General features: G+C 28.5%; 1 protein-coding gene across 1 annotated transcript; it reads right to left on the bottom strand.

The window, feature by feature from the left end:
- Positions 1-13,604: 13,604 nt before the first annotated feature.
- On the bottom strand, positions 13,605-17,143 carry LOC124934978 (meiotic recombination protein SPO11-2-like). The gene is made up of 7 exons (XM_047475453.1): positions 17,104-17,143; positions 15,165-15,247; positions 14,990-15,061; positions 14,261-14,328; positions 14,110-14,186; positions 13,917-14,044; positions 13,605-13,834 (listed from the first exon to the last, which is right to left on the bottom strand). The coding sequence occupies exons 1-7, from the start codon at positions 17,141-17,143 to the stop codon at positions 13,706-13,708; spliced, it is 597 nt and encodes a 198-aa protein (XP_047331409.1). The 3' UTR covers positions 13,605-13,705.
- Positions 17,144-20,411: the final 3,268 nt, after the last annotated feature.

The raw sequence follows: 20,411 nt of genomic DNA on the forward strand, positions 1-20,411 counted from the left end.
GCCTTTCCTGAACCACGTAGGTCAAACCATAGATCACCAAACCGAAGACCATCACCATTTAAGACCTTTGTAGAAAACTGAGATACACGAGACCGAGTGTCAAAAGGACAGTTAAAACCCTAGCAAAGAAAACCGTCCGGTTTATTAAGGTTTGAATACCTAAGGGACTAATCGCATGTGGACCCAAGTAAATATGGGTACCAAATAGTTGTAAATATGTACATTTTGCAGGATCTAAAGAAACGGCTAGGAAACTCTGAATGGTTCTTGGACAGCGGCTGCTCCAGGCACATGACCGGAAACAGCAATATGCTAACCGACATCAGAGCAGTAACCGGTGCTTTAATCACTTTTGGTGACAACTCAAAAGGTAAAACTGTGGGCAAGGATAAGATTGTCCATGGCAACCTAACTATTGATAATGTACTTCTAGTGGAAAACCTGCGCTTTAACCTACTTAGCATTAGTCAGATGTGTGATGTTGGATACACGGTAGAATTTCTTAAACATGCATGCTTAGTTAAGAACTCTCAAGGTATCGTACTGCTAACCGGAAATAGGATAGGTAACATTTACAAGGTAGACTGGAAAACTAGAGTAGAATATCCTATATGCATGATAGCTAAGACTAATCAAACATGGCTGTGGCACAAGAGACTAAACCATCTAAACATGAAAACTTTAAACTACATTCGTGGTAAAAAGCTAGTTGAAGGTATTCCTGATATAGTATTTAACCAGGATAAGGTTTGTTCAGCATGTCAAATGGGTAAACAGACTAGGTCATCTTTTAAGAGTAAAGGAAATATCCAATCTAGCCTAGGAGGTATGCTTTACACCATGGTAGTTATTGATGATTACTCTAGATTTACATGGGTAATATTTCTACCATCTAAACGTGAAACCGTATCAAACCTGATTACACTTCTTAAGCGCCTGCAAAATGAAAAATCAACTCGCATTAATAGCATTCGAAGTGATCGAGGTACCGAATTTACCAATAGTACATTAACTGCATATCTTGATGAATCCGGCATTAGACACGAGTTGTCTAGTGCTAGGACTCCTCAACAAAATGGCCTGGCAGAGAGAAGAAACGGGACTCTCAAGGAAGCCGCACGGTCCATGATATCCGATTCCGGCATTGCTCAAAAATTTTGGGCTGAGGCTATCAACACTGCATGTTATACACAAAACCGGTCTTTAATAAACAAGTTTCACAACAAAACACCGTATGAGGTTTATTTTAACAGGGTTCCAAACTCAAGTATCTCAGGATTTTCGGTTGTAAGTGGTATATACACATAAATGGTAAAACCCAACTCACTGTTTTTAGGGTCAAATATAAAGTACTTTTGGCATGAATTTTGGATCATTCATTCTTCATGTCTATAATTTGTTGGGCTTTATGTTTTTCTAATTTAATTTTAGAGATCTTATTAACTAACTATTAGTTTGATTAATTACATTTTTTTTAAATCTTTCATTGCATTTGGATGCATATAAATAATCTCACGGTGGTATATTTCACTACTTATTCAGTTTTTTCTTCATTTAAAAGTTAAATAGCAGCTAACTATCTATTTTTAAATATTAAGCTATATAAATGTATTTAATTCTAATAACAAAGATCTCTCGGTTTAAAATAATTATATAATAATCTGATAATTAAAATATTAATATATATCATTAATCTTAACAATAAACCCTAATGAATATATATTAATTATAAAAAAATTAATTTGAATAGAAAAAACTAAATATGTATTCTAAGCTTTGATAAGACATATGAACAATTAAATTTGTAGAAATTAGTGTTTTTTGAATAGTTAAAATTCATATATTGTTTTGTTAGGATATATTAAATATATAAATATTTTAATTATTAATTTTGTTCATAAATTATCTTTAATAAAAAATATAGTAAAAAAGATATTTGTTCTTTTTTCAAGTCTTTCATTGATTGTACAATATTCTCATCATTTTGTTGACACATAAAATGTGGGTTCTTTATACAAGGAAAGGACAATTTTTTTTATAAAAGGAAAGGACAATTCTTTTAATAACACTTGTAAAAATTTAGTTAAATAATAATATCCAATTAATCAATCAATGTATAAATTTGTGAAGAGAGGATTAATAATAAAATAATATATTAGGATAATTTTTATATTTTATTTTTGTTCTTTCTTAATATGACATCCATGATATATATAAGTAGAGTAAGTACACTTTTATTTTATTATTAAATCATACCATATATTAACTTTGAATTGTACAACAAATAATATACTTAACATTTTAAAAAATATATACAATTTATTTATTTATTATTTTTAATAATATTGATAAAGAAAAAGTTGTTTTGAAATTAATTATTAACTTCTTTTAAAAAGTGATTTGTTATAATAAAAAGTTATATTGATCTTGCAAGTAATTTAAATATTGTTTTTAAAAAGGATTATATTGATCTTGCAAGTAATTGGTAAACATGTTTAGTTTTCTAAGAAAAAATATTATTACAACAATTGTTAGTAAGATTAATTTTTTTTATTTAAATATAAATTGATATAAATCACTATATAAAATATATTAATTAGGTAAGAAACATATAAGTTAATAAAATTAAAATATAATACTAGAAAATCAAATTTTGAAAGTTTAAGTGAAAACCACATTTAGAAAGTGACATATACAATCATAAATTAAAACTATATGTAAATTAATTGATTAAAAAAATTATTATTTGAAATTTATTTAAAATAATTATTATTTATTTAAAATTTAAATTTAATGAAATAAATAAAAATATGTTAGTATTTTAATTAATAAATTAAATACTTATGTAATATATATATATATATATATATATTTAATTTATAAAAAAAATCAAAATACCCTATGCAAGCAAGCACCATTAACTATATCAAATCAGATAAAACAAAATTATGGGCCTGAGTTAACCCAGATAGCACAAATTATTAATTACTCATATCTTAATTTATATATTTTCTCTTAATCATAAATGTAAATCAAACTAAAGAATTATATATTTAAAGTTAAAATATAATATAAAAGTAACAAATATTAATAATGTATAATTAAGATATTATATTGAAGTTTAATAATCTTTATGTAAAATATATAATTACTTTTCTATATATATATTTGTTTACATTTTCCTCTGAGTCATTTATTATTCTTTTTCTTTACCCTCCCTATGTCATATTATTAACTTTATTACTTATTTATTTATTACCTCTTTCTGATTCTCTACTCTTTAGCATCTAAATTTTAATTTAGCTATTTATTATTTTTTTTATTACTTAAAAAAAATATATTGAATTTCTCGGTCTTGAATTAGGAATCCTCAGTCCGGGTGCGAGATTCCTTAGTCGAAGTGTGGAAGGTCTTCGGTCGGGTGTGAGATTTCTCGATCGGGGTGTGAGGAGAGCTCTCGGTCATGTGTGATATTTCTCGGTCAAGGTGCGAGGAACTTTCGGTCCTGAGCTGAATTTTCTCGGTCTAGATTAGAAATTCTCGGTCGAGTTTAGGGAAGGGTTCAATTTTCTCGGTCGAAAATCGAATTCAGGTTGAGCCCTCAGTTGGACATCAATAACATCAAACTACAAGTTTGATGATTTCGAATAAGGACATGGTCTTTTGATCCAAGGGCATGGGGAGTTTTGTATAGTCTCTATGATATTTTATAATATCACCCTGATGCATCCTTCGATCGGGATGATGTCTCACTTAACTCAAACAATATTAATTAAAACCCGTGTTTTTGAGCTTTAATGTTTAAAGATGTGCAAGGAGCTAACTAATAGCTTCCTTATACTTCATATGAGGTTGAATAAAACAAAAACATGAACACTAATTATTCATTTTAACTGATTCAAAAACTGAAAATTTAATTTTTTATTAAAAATAGTTTTTAATCAAACATGATCGGGATGACATGGAATTGTCTTGAATATGTTTCTAACATCCTTAGAAACGTATTGAAAATATTTGTGAGTTGTTGTTCTTGAGTAATGGAAACCCGATTTTGATAAATTTCAAAATTAAATTTGAGTATTTCTGATTTAGGTTGATTGATTCAGTTTTGTTTCGATAGAAAACTTATAAATGATTATAGGGTCGTTTTCATATCAAAAAATCAGATAAGCAAGTTGTATATGAAACTGGTCAAACTGAAATGTAAAAAAAATCAATTTAAACATGTAAATCAAATTACAGTATGTTTGTAAGATTACTATAAGTTATATAACACTCATGAACACTTTAAGAAGCTTTTTGAATGTCAGGTCTGAGTTCTACAACCTTACACAAAATTTCCAAAATTTTAAAAAATCTTGAAAATCTATAATGACAGATTTCTCTTGAGATTGATTGAGGGATTATGATTGGATTCATTGCCTTCAGTTTGCCCAGGGGAAGCTATTTATAGCCTCCCAAGTCGGTTGATCAACAGAGTGACTTCAACTTAGTCAAAAGGTCATTAGTGGTCTTTTATTTATTCTTCAGCCAACTGTCTGTATATGCAATGATATTGCCCTAGGTTGTAGGTGAAATGATCACCGGAGTAGGGTGATTATTTCAACGTTTAAACGGAGTCAAATGGTGGAGAAATGACAAAGTTCCATCTTTGAGAAATCAAATATGAAAATTGTTCTTATCTAGTTCGTCGTTGCGAGGAAGAAGACAAAGTAGGCCGAAAATGGCATCGTCTCCTCCTTCAGCATTTGAGCGCCGATGAGGGGCCAAAACGACATTGTTTTGAGCCTAAGCGCGGATGTTGGGCAATCCATTAGCGCTTTGTTGGCGATGGGTGATCCGCGCGCGTTTGGATTGAGGTCGTTGGAGGCGTTTGTCTACTGATTCACTATTGCGTGGAAGCGTTGTTGACTACGCGGAATGTTCATGGGCATTGAATGGAGCATGGGTGCTCATCTCATGGATGTAACGTCTGCTACATTGAATCTTCTGGATTTCAGTTGTAGTAGATTATGTCCCATCTTCAGCCTTAGGGCTTATTAGACCTATTTGAAATTAATTTTTGTTTCATCTCTTTGGCTTTATTTACCACATACAAAGTATATTTAATAAACATGACATTTATTTTGCTTATTTATTTATTTATTTTTGTATATTCTTAGGGTTTAATAAATAATTTATTTGAGATAAAATGGATACAACATTTATCCTAAATTATTTATGGTAATTTAGATTGATCTCTTAAAATTAATTTGAGATAAATTGAGTAGAACATTTATCTCAAATTATTAATTTATTTTGTTAGGCCATTATTTTAATTAATTGGAGTTTAATTATCTCAATATTTAATTCAATTAATTATTTAGTCATGTTTTATTTATAATTTTATTTATTCAAAATAATTATTTAAAATTCATAAATTGAGTAGGTAAAATTTTAGTAATAAAAATGTAATAAAATAATAAATATAAAAAATAATTATAATAAAAATTATAAATTATATTTATTTAATTTAAACATTATTAATAATTATAATAAAATAAATAATAATAAAAATAATATATACAATAAATAATATTATTTATAATCTACTTAAAGTATAAAAAATTATAATAGTATTAATAATATCATTATAAATATATATATATATATATATTATTTTTTAATTATAATATTGGATTATTTTTAAAATATATATAATATTAAAATTATTATATATAATAATAATATTAAAATTATATAAAATATATTAAAAATATTATATAATAATAAGTTTTATATAATTTTAATAAAAATATAATAAGAAATTAAAATTAAGTGATATAAGAAAATGATTACATTTAGGAACTAGTTACAATTTTATATTAAATATGGTATAAATATACAAAGTAGAAACTCTATAAAATAATACACTTCGAACTAAAATTTATTAATTAAAAGAGTTATTAATTAATCGATAAATTAATAATTATTAATTTATATATTAATTAATATTTGATTAATTTATAGTAAAATACTTAGTTTACAAACACTTTTAAACTTCCACTTAATTATTGTATACAATGCATGTACTGTATATCAAATGAATGACCCAATTTAAAGAAATCTTCAATCCCTCACCTTATAATGCTTCTTGTGTTCAATGTATCACTTTATGGACATTAAAAATATTTTCTATATAAACAAGATCAAAATAATGTAGGTAACTCAAATAAATTAGAATAAATTATTGAAAGTGTTATTGGAATTAATAAAGATGATATCGATGAAAAAGATGATGAAAGTTCTACAATGGAGCCCCCTTCGTGAAACGAAGCTATTAAAGCGGCAATCACATTGAACAATTTCTTGTTGAGCTATAAGAAAACAACACCAGAAATTTTTTACCATGCTAAGGTAAATTAGAGACGAGATTTAAGGGGAAATTGATTTCAACAAAAAACAAAAGACAATTGAGTCATTTTTCAAGAAACCTTCATAAATCATTCATGTAATATGCTATATATAAGGAATTATTAATTTATATTTTATATGGGGTTTAAAGAAATTATCAAAAATGTATTATCTTATAATTTTAGCGAATTATTAATTTAGCACCCTATCCCCGAGTCGGGACCGGCCAAAAATATTATCTTAGAGAGTTTATTAAATAATCGAGTATTAATTTATCGAATTTAGTATAAATTCATATTCCTAGTAAAAACTTTACAAAGATGATATTAAATACTTTTGCTAAAATATTGTTTCTATAGTTGTATTAACTATTAAATAATATGATAATCCAAAAGGATATATTTCAGATAATGAATTGAATAATGGACTATGGTGTGTCTCGTGCATTTGGGACATGTTGAATATAATGGTGGGGTTAAATGTCATCCGTTTTAAGTGTTTAATAAATTCAATGTCATTTTTTCGTACAAATAAAATAGAAAATTGCATTTGTTACAGATTTATTTAATTAAGTTTATTCGTTTTAATGATCATTTACGTATAATAATATTCAATTATCGTTATTGTTATCCGTAATCGTTTCAAGTTGTCATTTTTATTTGTTTCAAATTATTACACTTATTCACTAAATACTCAAGTATATTTGATTTTATTTATACAAGATAACTTATTTATGTAAATTAGTGTAACAACTTATTATATAATCACAATTTATTTATGCTTAAATCAAACTAGCCTTATAATAGATGGGCCTAGGCAATAACATATGTTTTCTTAAAAAAAACAAGGTATATATTTTTAATCATATATTTATTTTTTAATTCTCTTTTACTTGTCTTTTTTGCTAGGAAAATTAAACCCCAAAAGTCCTATCCATTGGAGGTATCCCCACTTTTTTTGTATTCATTTGGGAAGACTTCTTCAGTTTGAGTTATATCAATAATAAACACTAAACATATCAATTTACTCTAGTTCTAGTATATATTATATGATCACTCAATGTATTAATCAAAATATTAAAATAATTTTATTTTTATTTTTTTATATTATCATTCATTATATGTTATTACTTTTAAATATTTTACCAAAAAATCCACCTACTCAAAATCATCTCAATTATAATCAATTGTGATGTTCTCATTAATAATGTTAATGTCCAAAAGTGAGAATCTACCTATATGTTTAAGCAATGCCAATTCTTCATGTTGTTATCTTTATGGTAAACTTGGTTTCATAATTAAGGTCATCTTTGAATATGATCCAAACCTTATGATAAATTTGTTTTCATTGAAATATTAAGAAAATTATTTTGAACATTCATTCTTTAATTGATTACAAGTAAAACTGACAATTATAACATTACGAAGAACGCTAGAAAATATCATTTTTTTCGAGAGCAAAAACCTTATGGGACAATTGCGTTGGAATTACGACCATCAACACGCTCAGCACAATCGACACGATCAACACGTTTGGCACGTTCGGTATAGTCGGAATGGTCGCACAAAATTTAGTTGTTTGATTTGGTCGTAGGTTACGGGAAACGTGGTTACAGTCACGATCGTCGGCACATTCGACACAATCGGTATGATCGGCACGTCTGACACGTTCGTTTGAAAATTATTTGCTTGTGTCACAAATCTTGGGTCAGAAAATCGGAAATACGGTCGCTAGGATTGTTTGAGAACATGTCACTTGGGTCGTAATTGGTCTCGATCATCGATTGATTTCGATCGTTAGGGCGTTGGGTTGTGAAACAAGGTCACTAGTTCACTATTCTATGATCATTCATGGTCGTAGGTTATTCTCGGTTGTAAGTAATTTGGGTTTGGTTGAGTTCTCTGCATTCTTGCTTTCTTGTATTATCTAGTTCTTCTACTAAGATGGGGAGAAAGAATAGGAATAAGGAAAATATAAGTGCATGACTTCGTGAAAATCGACTCAAGCAAGAAAACGATAGATGAAATAGAACATAAACAACGCTCTAAGAAAGCGAAAATGCAGAAACAGAGGTCTTAGAAGTGTAAGGAAAAAGTGCATAATGAAACTGAAAGTTTGAAGTCTGAAATTAAAAAGGATAGAATATGAAAGGTTGGATACAAAAAAGGGGCAAATCTCTACGGACTCAAGAATCAAATTACAAAATTTTTATTCCAAACAAAAAACAGAGAGATTATGCTTAGTAAAAAAACACATCAAACTACTATCCAAGTCAATATTCACTATCTTCAGGATTAGAACTTACTAAAACAAGATAAATACAAGAAGATAGTTAGTTGGTGTGTGGAAATAATGAGAGAGCTTATGAAGAGTAACTGAAGAATGATGAAGAAGAAGAGTACACGGGCAATCCCACTCGGGTCGCGGGCCTAGGCGGGTCGGGCTTGGGTTGGCCCGTAGGTTGATAAAAAAAATCTAATATGATTTATAGCCTTATATGCAAATACCGCATAACCCTAGTCTTTTTTCTCTCCCAGGCAGCACTGCAGCAGCTGACTACTTATTTGTTCCGCATTTCTTTTCTTCGTTCTCGCCTTCAAGGGTTCGTGGATTCAAACTTGGTTCCAGTTCTAGAAGTTTCACACTAAAAGTCTAAAACATAATATTCGGGTAAATAACAGATTCATTTTCGAAATGGACTCCTCTCAAAATTAAGATATTAATTTGGATGTTGATGAATTTGAAAGTGTTAAGCATGATGAAGGGTCATCTAAAAAGTCTATGGAATATTATGATATTAGGATGTATTTTAAGAAAATGAAGGGTATTGATAATATTGAAAAAGTTGAATGTAATGGATGCAAAAAACAATATAAATGTGGGGGTAAACATTACGGGACTTCTACATTGTGGCGTCATGTTAAAAATTGAAGTTTCACGACGTAGGACAAATGATTCTTGATCAAGACTCTTGTTTGTTGTGTATTATGACTATTTGATAACTTTCTTGAACTCTTATTTTCTAGAACTATTAATGATTTTTATTTATTTTTATTTGTAGTGAGTCAACCCGTGGGATGGCCTGCCTAACCGCGGGTTGGGTTGGGAATTTTAAGACCGCCAGGATGGTGGCCGGCCCATCGTCGACCCGTCAAACGATGGGTTTTGGTGGGTAGGCCCGCCCCGCCATGGATTGGCCCTTTTGACCACTCTACTTACAATGTCACCTTAAATTGTTTTATTAGTCGGGTAAAAATATAATTAGATAGTTCAAATAGGAGGAGGAGCTTAAGGTGAATACAATAATTTATCATTCTCAGTGTCTAGACTAAAAATTTGTAATTTACCCACATGAATCTAGAAATTGGTAAATCCAATGGGAACCAAAAAACGGGAAGAGGGGAACCGAAAGTGATAAGTGAGAAAGAAAAAAAATGATTTTTTATAAAAAAAATAAAAAATAGGATAAACACGCTGGGTTAATTCGGGCTGCTAGATTTCCGGTCCAACCGGCGAATTGAAGGAGTTTAACTGGGTTAATTGCATTTCTGATTTTTTTCATCAACCCATTTAATTTGAGGACCAGTTAATCGGGTTTGCCGGTTTGACCGACGGGCCGAGCCATATCGGGTTTCAAAACTATGCTTTAAATAATTTAAAATTAACGACCAATATTATGTTAAGAGTAGGGCTGCAAATGAGCCGAGCCGAGTTTAAGCTTGTTGGAGCTCGAGCTCGACTCGATTAAGTATTTATTATCTCGATTCGAACTCGAGCTCGAACGAGCTTATAAATTTGAGCTCGAGTTCGACTCGAAAACTTGAACCAAAATTGAATTATATATAATAATTTTTTTTTATATTATATACTTTTATTATATATAATATATTAACGTTTTTTATCTTTTTCAATATTATATACAATATATTCATTATTACATTCTTAGTATTTACTTTTATTATATATATATATATTAATATATTTTTTTATCTTTTTAATATTATATATAACATATTAGTTATTATATCCCTAATATTTAATTTTATTATATATAATATATTAATTTTTATTTATCTCTTTCATTATTATTTATAATATACTTTTATTATATATATAATATATTAATATTTTTTTTATCATATATCCCTATTTGTCATTTTTTTTATTTTATTTAACTCTATCGGTATAAACATAAGTTTCTCTTAATACATGAAAAAATTATCTAAAAGCAAAAACAATAACTATAAAATAAGTTAAAACAAATTTAAGAGTAACTAATTAGAATATGAAGAGTAACTGAAGAATGATGAAGAAGAAGAGTAACGGTAGAATATTGATAAAGATGATGAAAGTAATTGATGAAGAAGAAGAAGAGTAACGGTAGAATATTGATGAAGAAGATGAAGAAGAGACGAAGAGTGACGGTAGAATATGATGAGTGAACTATATATATTAGAAATTAGGGTTTACTTTAGGGATTATGAGCCTTTATATTGGGCTTTGAAGAGAGAGAGAAATAAAAAAAATATTGTGTAAAATTTTAATATTAAATAAATAAAAAATATTTAATTATTTTAAGGCTCGAAAAAGCTCGACAAGCCATCGAGCAAGTTTTAAATGGGCTCGAGTTCGACTCGAATAATAAACGAGTCGACTCGAGCTCGACTCGAACTCGGTCAAAGTCAAGCTCAAGTCGAGCTTTGACCGAGTAGCTTGCGAGTGGCTCACGAGCGGCTTGACTCATTTGTAGCCCTAGTTAAGAGCTATAAAATATTTTTTTTAATTTGGTTATATGTTTAATTATTAATTAGTTGCAATTTAAATTTAAATATTATTTAATTAGTTTTGTTCAATTATAATTGTAAGTATTATATTTTATTTTTTTATTAATTTAACTGTATTAATATTACTATTTAATAACAAAATAAAATAATAACATAGTTAGATAAAAGTACATTTATTTTTATATAATCAATTAATATTTTAAAAGATAATATAAAATATAAAAGTCTCATTAAATAATGATAATATATTATTAAAAAAATGAAAATAATAATGGTAAAAAAAAGTTAAATAAAATAAAAGTTAATATTATTACTTTAATTGAAATAATTAAAGAATACTTATTTTTTTATCTTTATATTATATTCTTATATTTTATATAAACATAAGGAGAGAGACAAGTTTTTTTTTTTTTAATGTGAAACGGATTAAGTATGTATCCCACAAACACACTTAACTAAGGATTGACGGACTTGAACCCAAAACCTTAGGGTTAATATCCACCTCTTATTGTCGTTAGGCTAGAAGATGAAATAAGTGATAATTTTTTTTGTTCGTGCTTAGATAAAAAAAAAATTCTGTATATTTTTTTTATTCATTATTCAAATATAAATTGATGTAATATTTTGGTTAAGTATGATATTTTAATTTTTATAATAAGAATAATACTCTTAGTTTATAATAGAACGTTTGATACCTAATAATCGTCAATTGAAAAAATAATTTGACTCTGTATGATTGGTTTGCTCAGCTTGTTTTACTTAAACTAAAACAAGATCTTATATAAAATTCAAGACCGTTTGATTCTTTACTATTAAAATTTTAATTTTTATAAATTTGTTATACTATTTAGCCTTCAATTTTTTTTTTATAGTTTACAAATTAATATTTTATATGTAACTACTTGTTTGAATAAGAATTAATTATTTATCCAAAAAAACTTTTGTATATTTTATATTCTGTAGTTTATAGCATATCAATACTATATAGACCCTTCATATTAAGGGTAAGTAATCGTCCTCATAAGTTTTGACTAGTTCATAATTTTCTGTACTGACCCTTAATTAGTTTAGTTGACAATTTAGATAATAAAAGACCGACAAATTAATTGACCAACGGACAATTTATATACATATTTGAATATAATTTTTTTTATTATATCTCTTTCTACCGTAATATTAACGATAAAAATGATCTTTTTTTGGTGTTGAAGGTGTGAATTTTAACAAGCATATATATATATATTTTTTTTAACTTATTGAATTATTAATATTCTAACAAATTTTCTTTTAAATTAAATCGTCGTTTTATTACATAATTTATAAGAATTTTAATTAGAAAAATATTTCTAAATTATTTTTTTTCCATTTGTTAGTTTATTATATTATATATATATATATTTGTTAATTCTTCAACTATCAAAATCGACATTCAAAATCTGATAAACCAACTAAACCAATCTTATAACCGTCAACAAACAGATAAAATTTTTAAAAATCCAACACTAATATTTTATATGTAACTACTTGTTTGAATAAGAATTAATTATTTATCCAAAAAAAACTTTGTATATTTTATATTCTATAGTTTATACCATATCAATACTATATAGACCCTTCATATTAGGGGGTAAGTAATCGTCCTCATAAGTTTTGACTCGATCATAATTTTCTGTACCTACCCTTAACTAGTTTAGTTGACAATTAGATAATAAAAGACCGACAAATTAATTAACCAACGGACAATTTATATTCATATTTGAATATAATCTTTTTTATTATACCTCTTTCTACCGTAATAGTAACGATAAAAAATGATCTTTTTTTGTGTGTTAAGGGTGTGAATTTTAACAAGCATATATTTAATTTTTTTTAAACTTATTGAATTATTAATATTCTAACAAATTTTCTTTTAAATTTAATCGTCGTTTTATTACATAATTTATAAGAATTTTAATTACAAAAATATTTATAAATTAATTTTTTCCATTTGTTAGTTTATTATATTATATATATATATATATATATATATATATATATTTGTTAATTCTTCGACTATCAAAATCGACATTCAAAATCTGATAAACCAACTAAACCAATCTTATAATCGTCAACAAACGGATAAAAAATTTAAAAAACCAACACTAATTGTTGGAATGAATTTTTTGAGAAATAAACCGACTAAATCAAACCTCTTCCCCACCCTAATTCATACCATATAAATTGTTAATATAAAGGATTTTTAATAGAAATCAAACTTCTCTAATATATGTCAATTGAGGTAATTAATAATTTTATTTTAAACATGTTCCATTTATATTATTATTTCATTTTATTAATTTGAAAAATGTCCCCTCCACAATATTTAAAGTTAAAATTGAATCCATTAGTCAATTAAATCTATAACATTTTAAGCATCTACTTTGACAATTTGAGTTATCCTAATGGGTTAACTATGCAAATTAACAACCCAAAACAAGCCAGACAATCAAATAAAAAGATCTAGATCTTTCGTATATGCTATATCATATTTAGCTTGCTTGAACAATTTTCTTTGCCAAGTACTTACCCAAGAAATCAAATCCATGGAAATAGAGAGCTTCAATCTCTGCTCTTTGACCCCTCTCAACCATCATTTCAACTTCTTCTCTATACTTCTCCTACAATTAGTTAACTAACTTCTCATCAATAACCTGTTTATATTAAGCCCGACAAACTAAAATTTGGCCTTCAATTTTAAACCTGTAAAATCCCCAAGGACAACAAGCTTTTCGCTATTTGAAGGTCCCGTGGTTTGAGAGGAATGAAAGATTGTTCCGGTATGAGTTCCAAATCATCTCTTCGAATTCCTAGCCATTTAACATTGCAAGCTGCCATAAAGATAGTTAGTCCAATTTTATTCAACTTTAAACATCAAAAGAACTAAAGAAAGCACCATATTTATATGCCTCCAGTCCCATTCCAATGCTTCCATATTTGAATGTACATAAAACTGCCAGTCCTGCTGGATTCCTTGAATGTCAACATACAAATATAAATGTATGGAATTTATGTGACAACGAACTCAGTATTATATAATGTCCTACCAGTCAACCAGGCCAAGAATAGGCAACTCTGGATAAGCACGGCTCAAACGGTGCAGGAAGAATAAAAACTATAAATTTACACAAACTTATAAAACGGTAGAAAATACAGTAAATAATGACATAAAATATATTTAGTTAAATTTGGTCAACAATACTTTTACTCGGAGTAGCCCATTCTATAGATTTTAATAGAATAATTATCTAAATAACTCAATGTTTGTACATCCACAAATACCAAGTTAAAAAGAAAATACACAAGTCATAATAAATCAACCATATCTTCACTTTCGCTCAAGCCCTTCTAAAATCATTTCCATAAAGAAGGAGTGAACACAGCCCAATTGATAAAAGAATTTAATGAAGAAAAAATGAACCTATGTGCCCCCAAACGATATCAAATTATGCAAATTTACATTCATATAAAGGAAAAAATCAAATCATTTACCATTAACTTATTTCATTTTGAAGCAAATTAATCTCATTTTTGCTCATTAACTTATCACTTCTGTCTCATTTTTGCCTGTAATATTTTGTCTTGAATCGCACTGTTATTTTATGTCCTTTAATCATCAATGTGTTAGTGCAAGTTGAATAAAGTATTATTCAATGATCAAATTGCATATAGAAGAACTAACAGCATACAAATTCGGCTAATTTGAACTCAAATGAAATATATAATATTTCTCTTTAATCAGCATAAGGTAAAATCAACTCATGGGATATTATTACTATTACCTTGTAGCAATGTCTGGGTATCTGATTAAAAATACAGTCTTCAACTAGCCTCTGGAATATGGCGTGCTAAGGAATCCATTGAACTGTGGGGGATTACTATATATATATAACAATTAAACCATTTTGAGTACATAAATGAAATATGGAATCAATATGTTTGTTTACTTACCTTCTCCACCACAATGATGTATCGAGCATCGGTTTTTGCAACCAATTTCTCTAACAAAGCCAAGTCTCCTGTAATAGCATAACCTGATTGATAGAGATTAATCCCATGGTATATTGTATATATCTTGTTACCTTGTTTAGATTCCTAGATTAGTGGGTTACCTTGTTTAGAAGTAAGGGTGGTAAGGGTGGTTTTAAGTTAGTTTTACCAATACCGCGAATCGGGATTTCCTGTCCACTCCCAACAATGATATTTTTAACACAATTTAAATTAGAATAAGGCGAGAGACTACCTGAGTTGGGTGTCATGTGTGAAGTTGCTCCCGAATCCATGTACCAAGTATCGTCAGGCGGAGTAAGGGATAAAGTGTGCATCGCCTGATTGATATCGGTTGCAACGTAACTTTGGGGCTGCTGCTGGCTCGTCTCAGCCATGTAGGCCTGCTGTGGCCGAGAACCGAGTACGCCTGCTCCTGCTGTCCGAGTGTGTTGCTGCTGATAGCCAGAACCGCGCCAGGAGGCGCCTTGTTGCTGTTGACCAGATGCGTGCCAGAATTGCTGCTGCTGGTGGTATGTGCGGCTGGTGTTGCGACCGCGTCCTCTGCCGCGCTGGCTGCGTCCTCGGCCCTGGCCGGCCTGTTCCTGCGCGCTAGAGGTGCCCTGCTGCTGCTGCTGGCCGGTAGCACGGGCTGATTGGCTAGAGTTGTTTCCGCGGCCTTGGCTACGATCGTCCGAGGCAATAAAAGAGGTGTTTGTGTGGACGAATTCATCCTTCCTTGTTTCAACAAGGAGCAAATCAGATCTAGCATCGTAGAAAGATGGGAGAGGCTTCTTTTGACCTATTATGGTGGCGATTGTTTCGTAGTTTTCATTCAAACCCCCAAGTAGACGCAACACCAGTCGATTTTCAGAAACGGGGCAATCAACATTAGCAAGTTGATCCGCAATCATCTTCAATTCAGTGCAATAAGCACTCATGTTTGGGAAATCATTGAGACGAATTTGAGAAAACCTATTTTCAAGATACATAGCGCGAGAACCTGTGTTATCTTGAAATATATTCGCTAAACGTTCCCAAGCCTGAGCAGCCGTCATACCAGGTTTTTGGATCGTGTTTAGTAGATCCTTGGATATTGTTCCAAATATCCATTGCTTGACAAGGGCGTCAAGGCGTTTCCACAGAAGAGAGTCGGTCTCGGAAGATGTTGAAGGTGTTTCGGAGGCGTTGGGAGTTTTTGGTTTGAGATGTTCGTAAACATTGTGAATCAAGCAGTGGTTTTCGAGAAGGTCTGCCCAAGAGAGATATTCCTCGCTACCCATCTCTAGGGTGATAGGAATTATGGAGCGGAGATTGTTAACAGAGAAAGCAGAGTGGTATTGAGAAACAGACATGGTGGTGGGCGTCTGACTTTGATTGGAGGAGGAGTCTGAATTAGTAGGTGGGACAGACATTAGAAGTTTGTGCGTGAGGCAGCAAGGTGGGAGGAAGAGAAAAAAAAAAAAATTCGATTGATGATCTTGAGAGGATCTTTACTCTGATACCATGATAGAGATTAATCCCATGGTTATTATTGATAAACAATGTTACAATATATACTAGTCAAAAGACTCTTAATAAGGTAAACCACTAATCTAGGAATCTAAACAAGGTAACCCACTAATCTAGGAATCTAAACAAGGTAACAAGATATATACAATATACTAATACTGATGATCCACATGCAGCACATTCCACAACCTCTTGATTTAGCTCCTAGTTGCAGAAAGATAGTAAAACATTCAGTTGAACAATTATGAGTATCTAAGTTCGTAGTAAGGGAATGAATATATAACCTAGAACTCAAACAAAATAACGGAAGAGAAAGATCTGAGATTGCAGAAGTCGGAGAACTCAATATCTTCAGGAAATTGTGTACGGCCACTTCAATCCTTTCCCTAACCTGAATAGAAATCATACATTTCCATCATTACAGAAACCATATCCGTATGAATGCATATATATATCATCTTATCTTTACAGAAAGCATATCCGTACGAATGCATATATATCATTGGTTATCTCGGCAGGAGGAAGTATATCGGCATAACTAAGTTGCTCATCATAGAAGAACGTGAGGGAAGAAGAAGAAGAAGAAGTAGAGAGATCTTCCATTTTTTTTGTTAGATAGAAATGAAGAAAATTTGATTTATTTACATCCAAATAATTTATTCTTACAACATATATTTTTGTTGTCACAATTAAAATTTTATCACTATTAAAAAACTTATTTTAAATTTACAATATTTTTTTTCAATAATCGTGCTTCAATTATTTGGTACCATTTGTGTATAATCTTAGATGTTTCCATGTTGAGTAAAATTATCATAATAATATAGCACATAACTAAAAATTAAATCGAGAAAACTAAACAATATAAACAAAATATTGAAAAATTTAACCAAAATATAAAACCACTCTGTCCAAAACAAATCCCTCATAAGAAATAGATGAACATTTTTGTAACTCAGTCTCATGGTTCAAAATGGAGACAAAAAACCCTACACGACGAATCACTAGTTTGTATGAACTCTTCGACTTAACAAGTTGATCTATCAAGGAAAATTAAGTCTGAGGAGTAGATGGAAGTTTAATTAAAAAAATATTAATTATTCGTAAAGGTTAAAATTGTTCAACCAAACTTCGATCTGATTTCCATTTTTCCATTGAGAGGGTGAAAGATTTGAGAGTATGATTTAATTAAAGAATTTTCACAATGAATATGACAAGAATGAATTTGACATTTCATTACTTGCTTTAGGCTCTTGACCTTTCAGTACTTGTTTTAAGTTTTGTCGTTTTCATTACCTAATTATAGAAGTGCTCGTGACAAAAATCTTTTTCGAGATTTATTAAACAATTTTCCTTACAAAAATAAATTCAATGTTTTATTATTACACATTTTATCTACAAAAATAATAAAAAAAATTACCCACTCGTATTATTCAATCAAAGTTAAAAAGTTTTGGATTGTGGTTAAATTCAAATCCATTAATATTAATTGTTCATATACCTCAATTTAATATGTTTGGTTACTATCATTATTTAAGTCTTTTCATGAATTTATAAAATTATAATATTAAAAGACAAAATTATGAAATTTACTTTGTCAATTTTAAAACATGCTCTTGAAGTTTATTAATATTTATAATTCGGATATTTAATTTTTTTTATATATTTATTTCAAATATTTAATTTGGTCTTTTAACTTAATTTAAGTGAATTTTTATATTTAATTTTTATATAATTTATTTATATGTTTAATTTTTTGTTTTTATCCTATATATTTTTACTAATATTTTTTACGTATCATAAATTTATAATAACGAATAATATTGATAAAAAAACTAAAAAATGATAAAAATAATTTCATAGTAATTAAATATACAACATAAATAGTAAAAATTAACGTCAAACAATAAAAATAGAATTAATAATATGATAAATTAGAATATTTTTTTCAATATTATTGAAATAGTGCGAAAATCCACAGATTGTGAATGGATGGGATCTGGTTGATCGGTTGTGAATAGATCTGATTAATATTCTTCAATATTTTTTTTTTTGATAAAGTCTGTACCTCATCAACTTCAATAAATGCTTGAATATTTGGATTTTTATGGAACTCGAATTATGGAATAAAATTTTGTTTTCTTCCATAATTTCTTTTAGTGCATGGTTTTTGTCTTTGAATACATGGTTCTTGTTTTTCATATTCAAATGATATTTGATTTGTTCGTTTGTCTTTCTCATTTCTTCAAGAAATCATTCGCTTTTTTCATGCATTGTATTTATCATCGATGATGTATTATTACCAAAAAAAAAATCAATTATGCTTGCTTCACCTCGATAGGTCTTTATAATTGAGAACCAATGAATTGTTTAAGTTTATAAACAAATGAGGAGATACCAGGGGATGCTAGCCCGACATACTCAGGAGTTGGACTTTCTGACTCGAAAGAACGATAGTTGCAAGATTGTTTTCTTCTGCTAGTTGTGGAACAATCTTTAAATTTTTCGAAAATTTTAACAATGTCACACACGTGATCAAACTTCCAACCTACTTTAAATTTGTTATCTTTCGTGAACAACACTTTACTTTTGAACATATGTCGAGTTTAAATAATTAATTACAACTTGTTTGAATATAATTTTGAAAATGAAATCAAATAATGTCTTAATACTCACAATATCTCCATTTGAAGCACCGCTTTAATGCATATCTTCATTTGCTTTTATACATGCATGTAGTCTTGCTGCTTTTTGCATAGTATCAAGTCGCGTTTGTATAAATCTCTTAGTACGAATCTACCATTGATCTAATATTTCTTTCTTAAAAGGTTCTTTTATATGAGACCATAACCAGTCACTTGATTGGTACACTCTAAGAATTGGATCTTCAAAAATTTCTATATAAATCCAATATAAGTTTATCACATATAATACGAAATGACTACACACTACAAAGTTTATCATAATTATCAAAATAAAATGACTACACAGTGCAAAGTTTATCACGTTTACGTCTATTTTGTGTGTAAGGAGTACTTTTTTAATAATGTTCTCGTTTAGTGTAATTTGTGTTTATTTAATGATGTTTAATTTTTTTTAAATGTTTGTTTTGATGTAATTTTGTTTTGCTCGTGTAGTGTAATTTGCGTTTATTTAATAATGTCTAATTTGTTTTCATGTATATAAATTATTGATCTATAATTAATTTTATCATAATTTTCTTTAATGGATGTGAGTTTGAAAAAATATTAAGGTTTAATTTGTAAAGTTGATAAATATATAGGTACTTATTTAAAATATTAAAAAGTTGGTATAATAAGAAATATTCCTAAAATATTCTTTTGAGTTTGAATAAGAGTTTTTAAGTTGAAAATGAATTACTGTTTGATTTAATATTTAATATAGAGTTTGAAAATAATTTTTTAGAATATAGATGATATAACTTCTAACCAAATTTTGTTAGAAAGAAATGAAGAAAATTTGATCTACGTATTTTCAATAATTTAGAATCTTATAACATATATTTTGTTGTCACAATTAAGTATTAAAATTATATCACTATTATTAAACTTATTTTGAATTACCATAAAAAACTTTTAATAATTGTCCTTCAATAATTTGTTCACATATACTCTTTTTTTGTTTGCTACCATTTGTGTATAATCTTATATGCATTCGTGTTAGAGAAAAATTAACATA

Source organism: Impatiens glandulifera, chromosome 4, assembly GCF_907164915.1.
Source record: "Impatiens glandulifera chromosome 4, dImpGla2.1, whole genome shotgun sequence".
Taxonomy (NCBI): domain Eukaryota; kingdom Viridiplantae; phylum Streptophyta; class Magnoliopsida; order Ericales; family Balsaminaceae; genus Impatiens; species Impatiens glandulifera.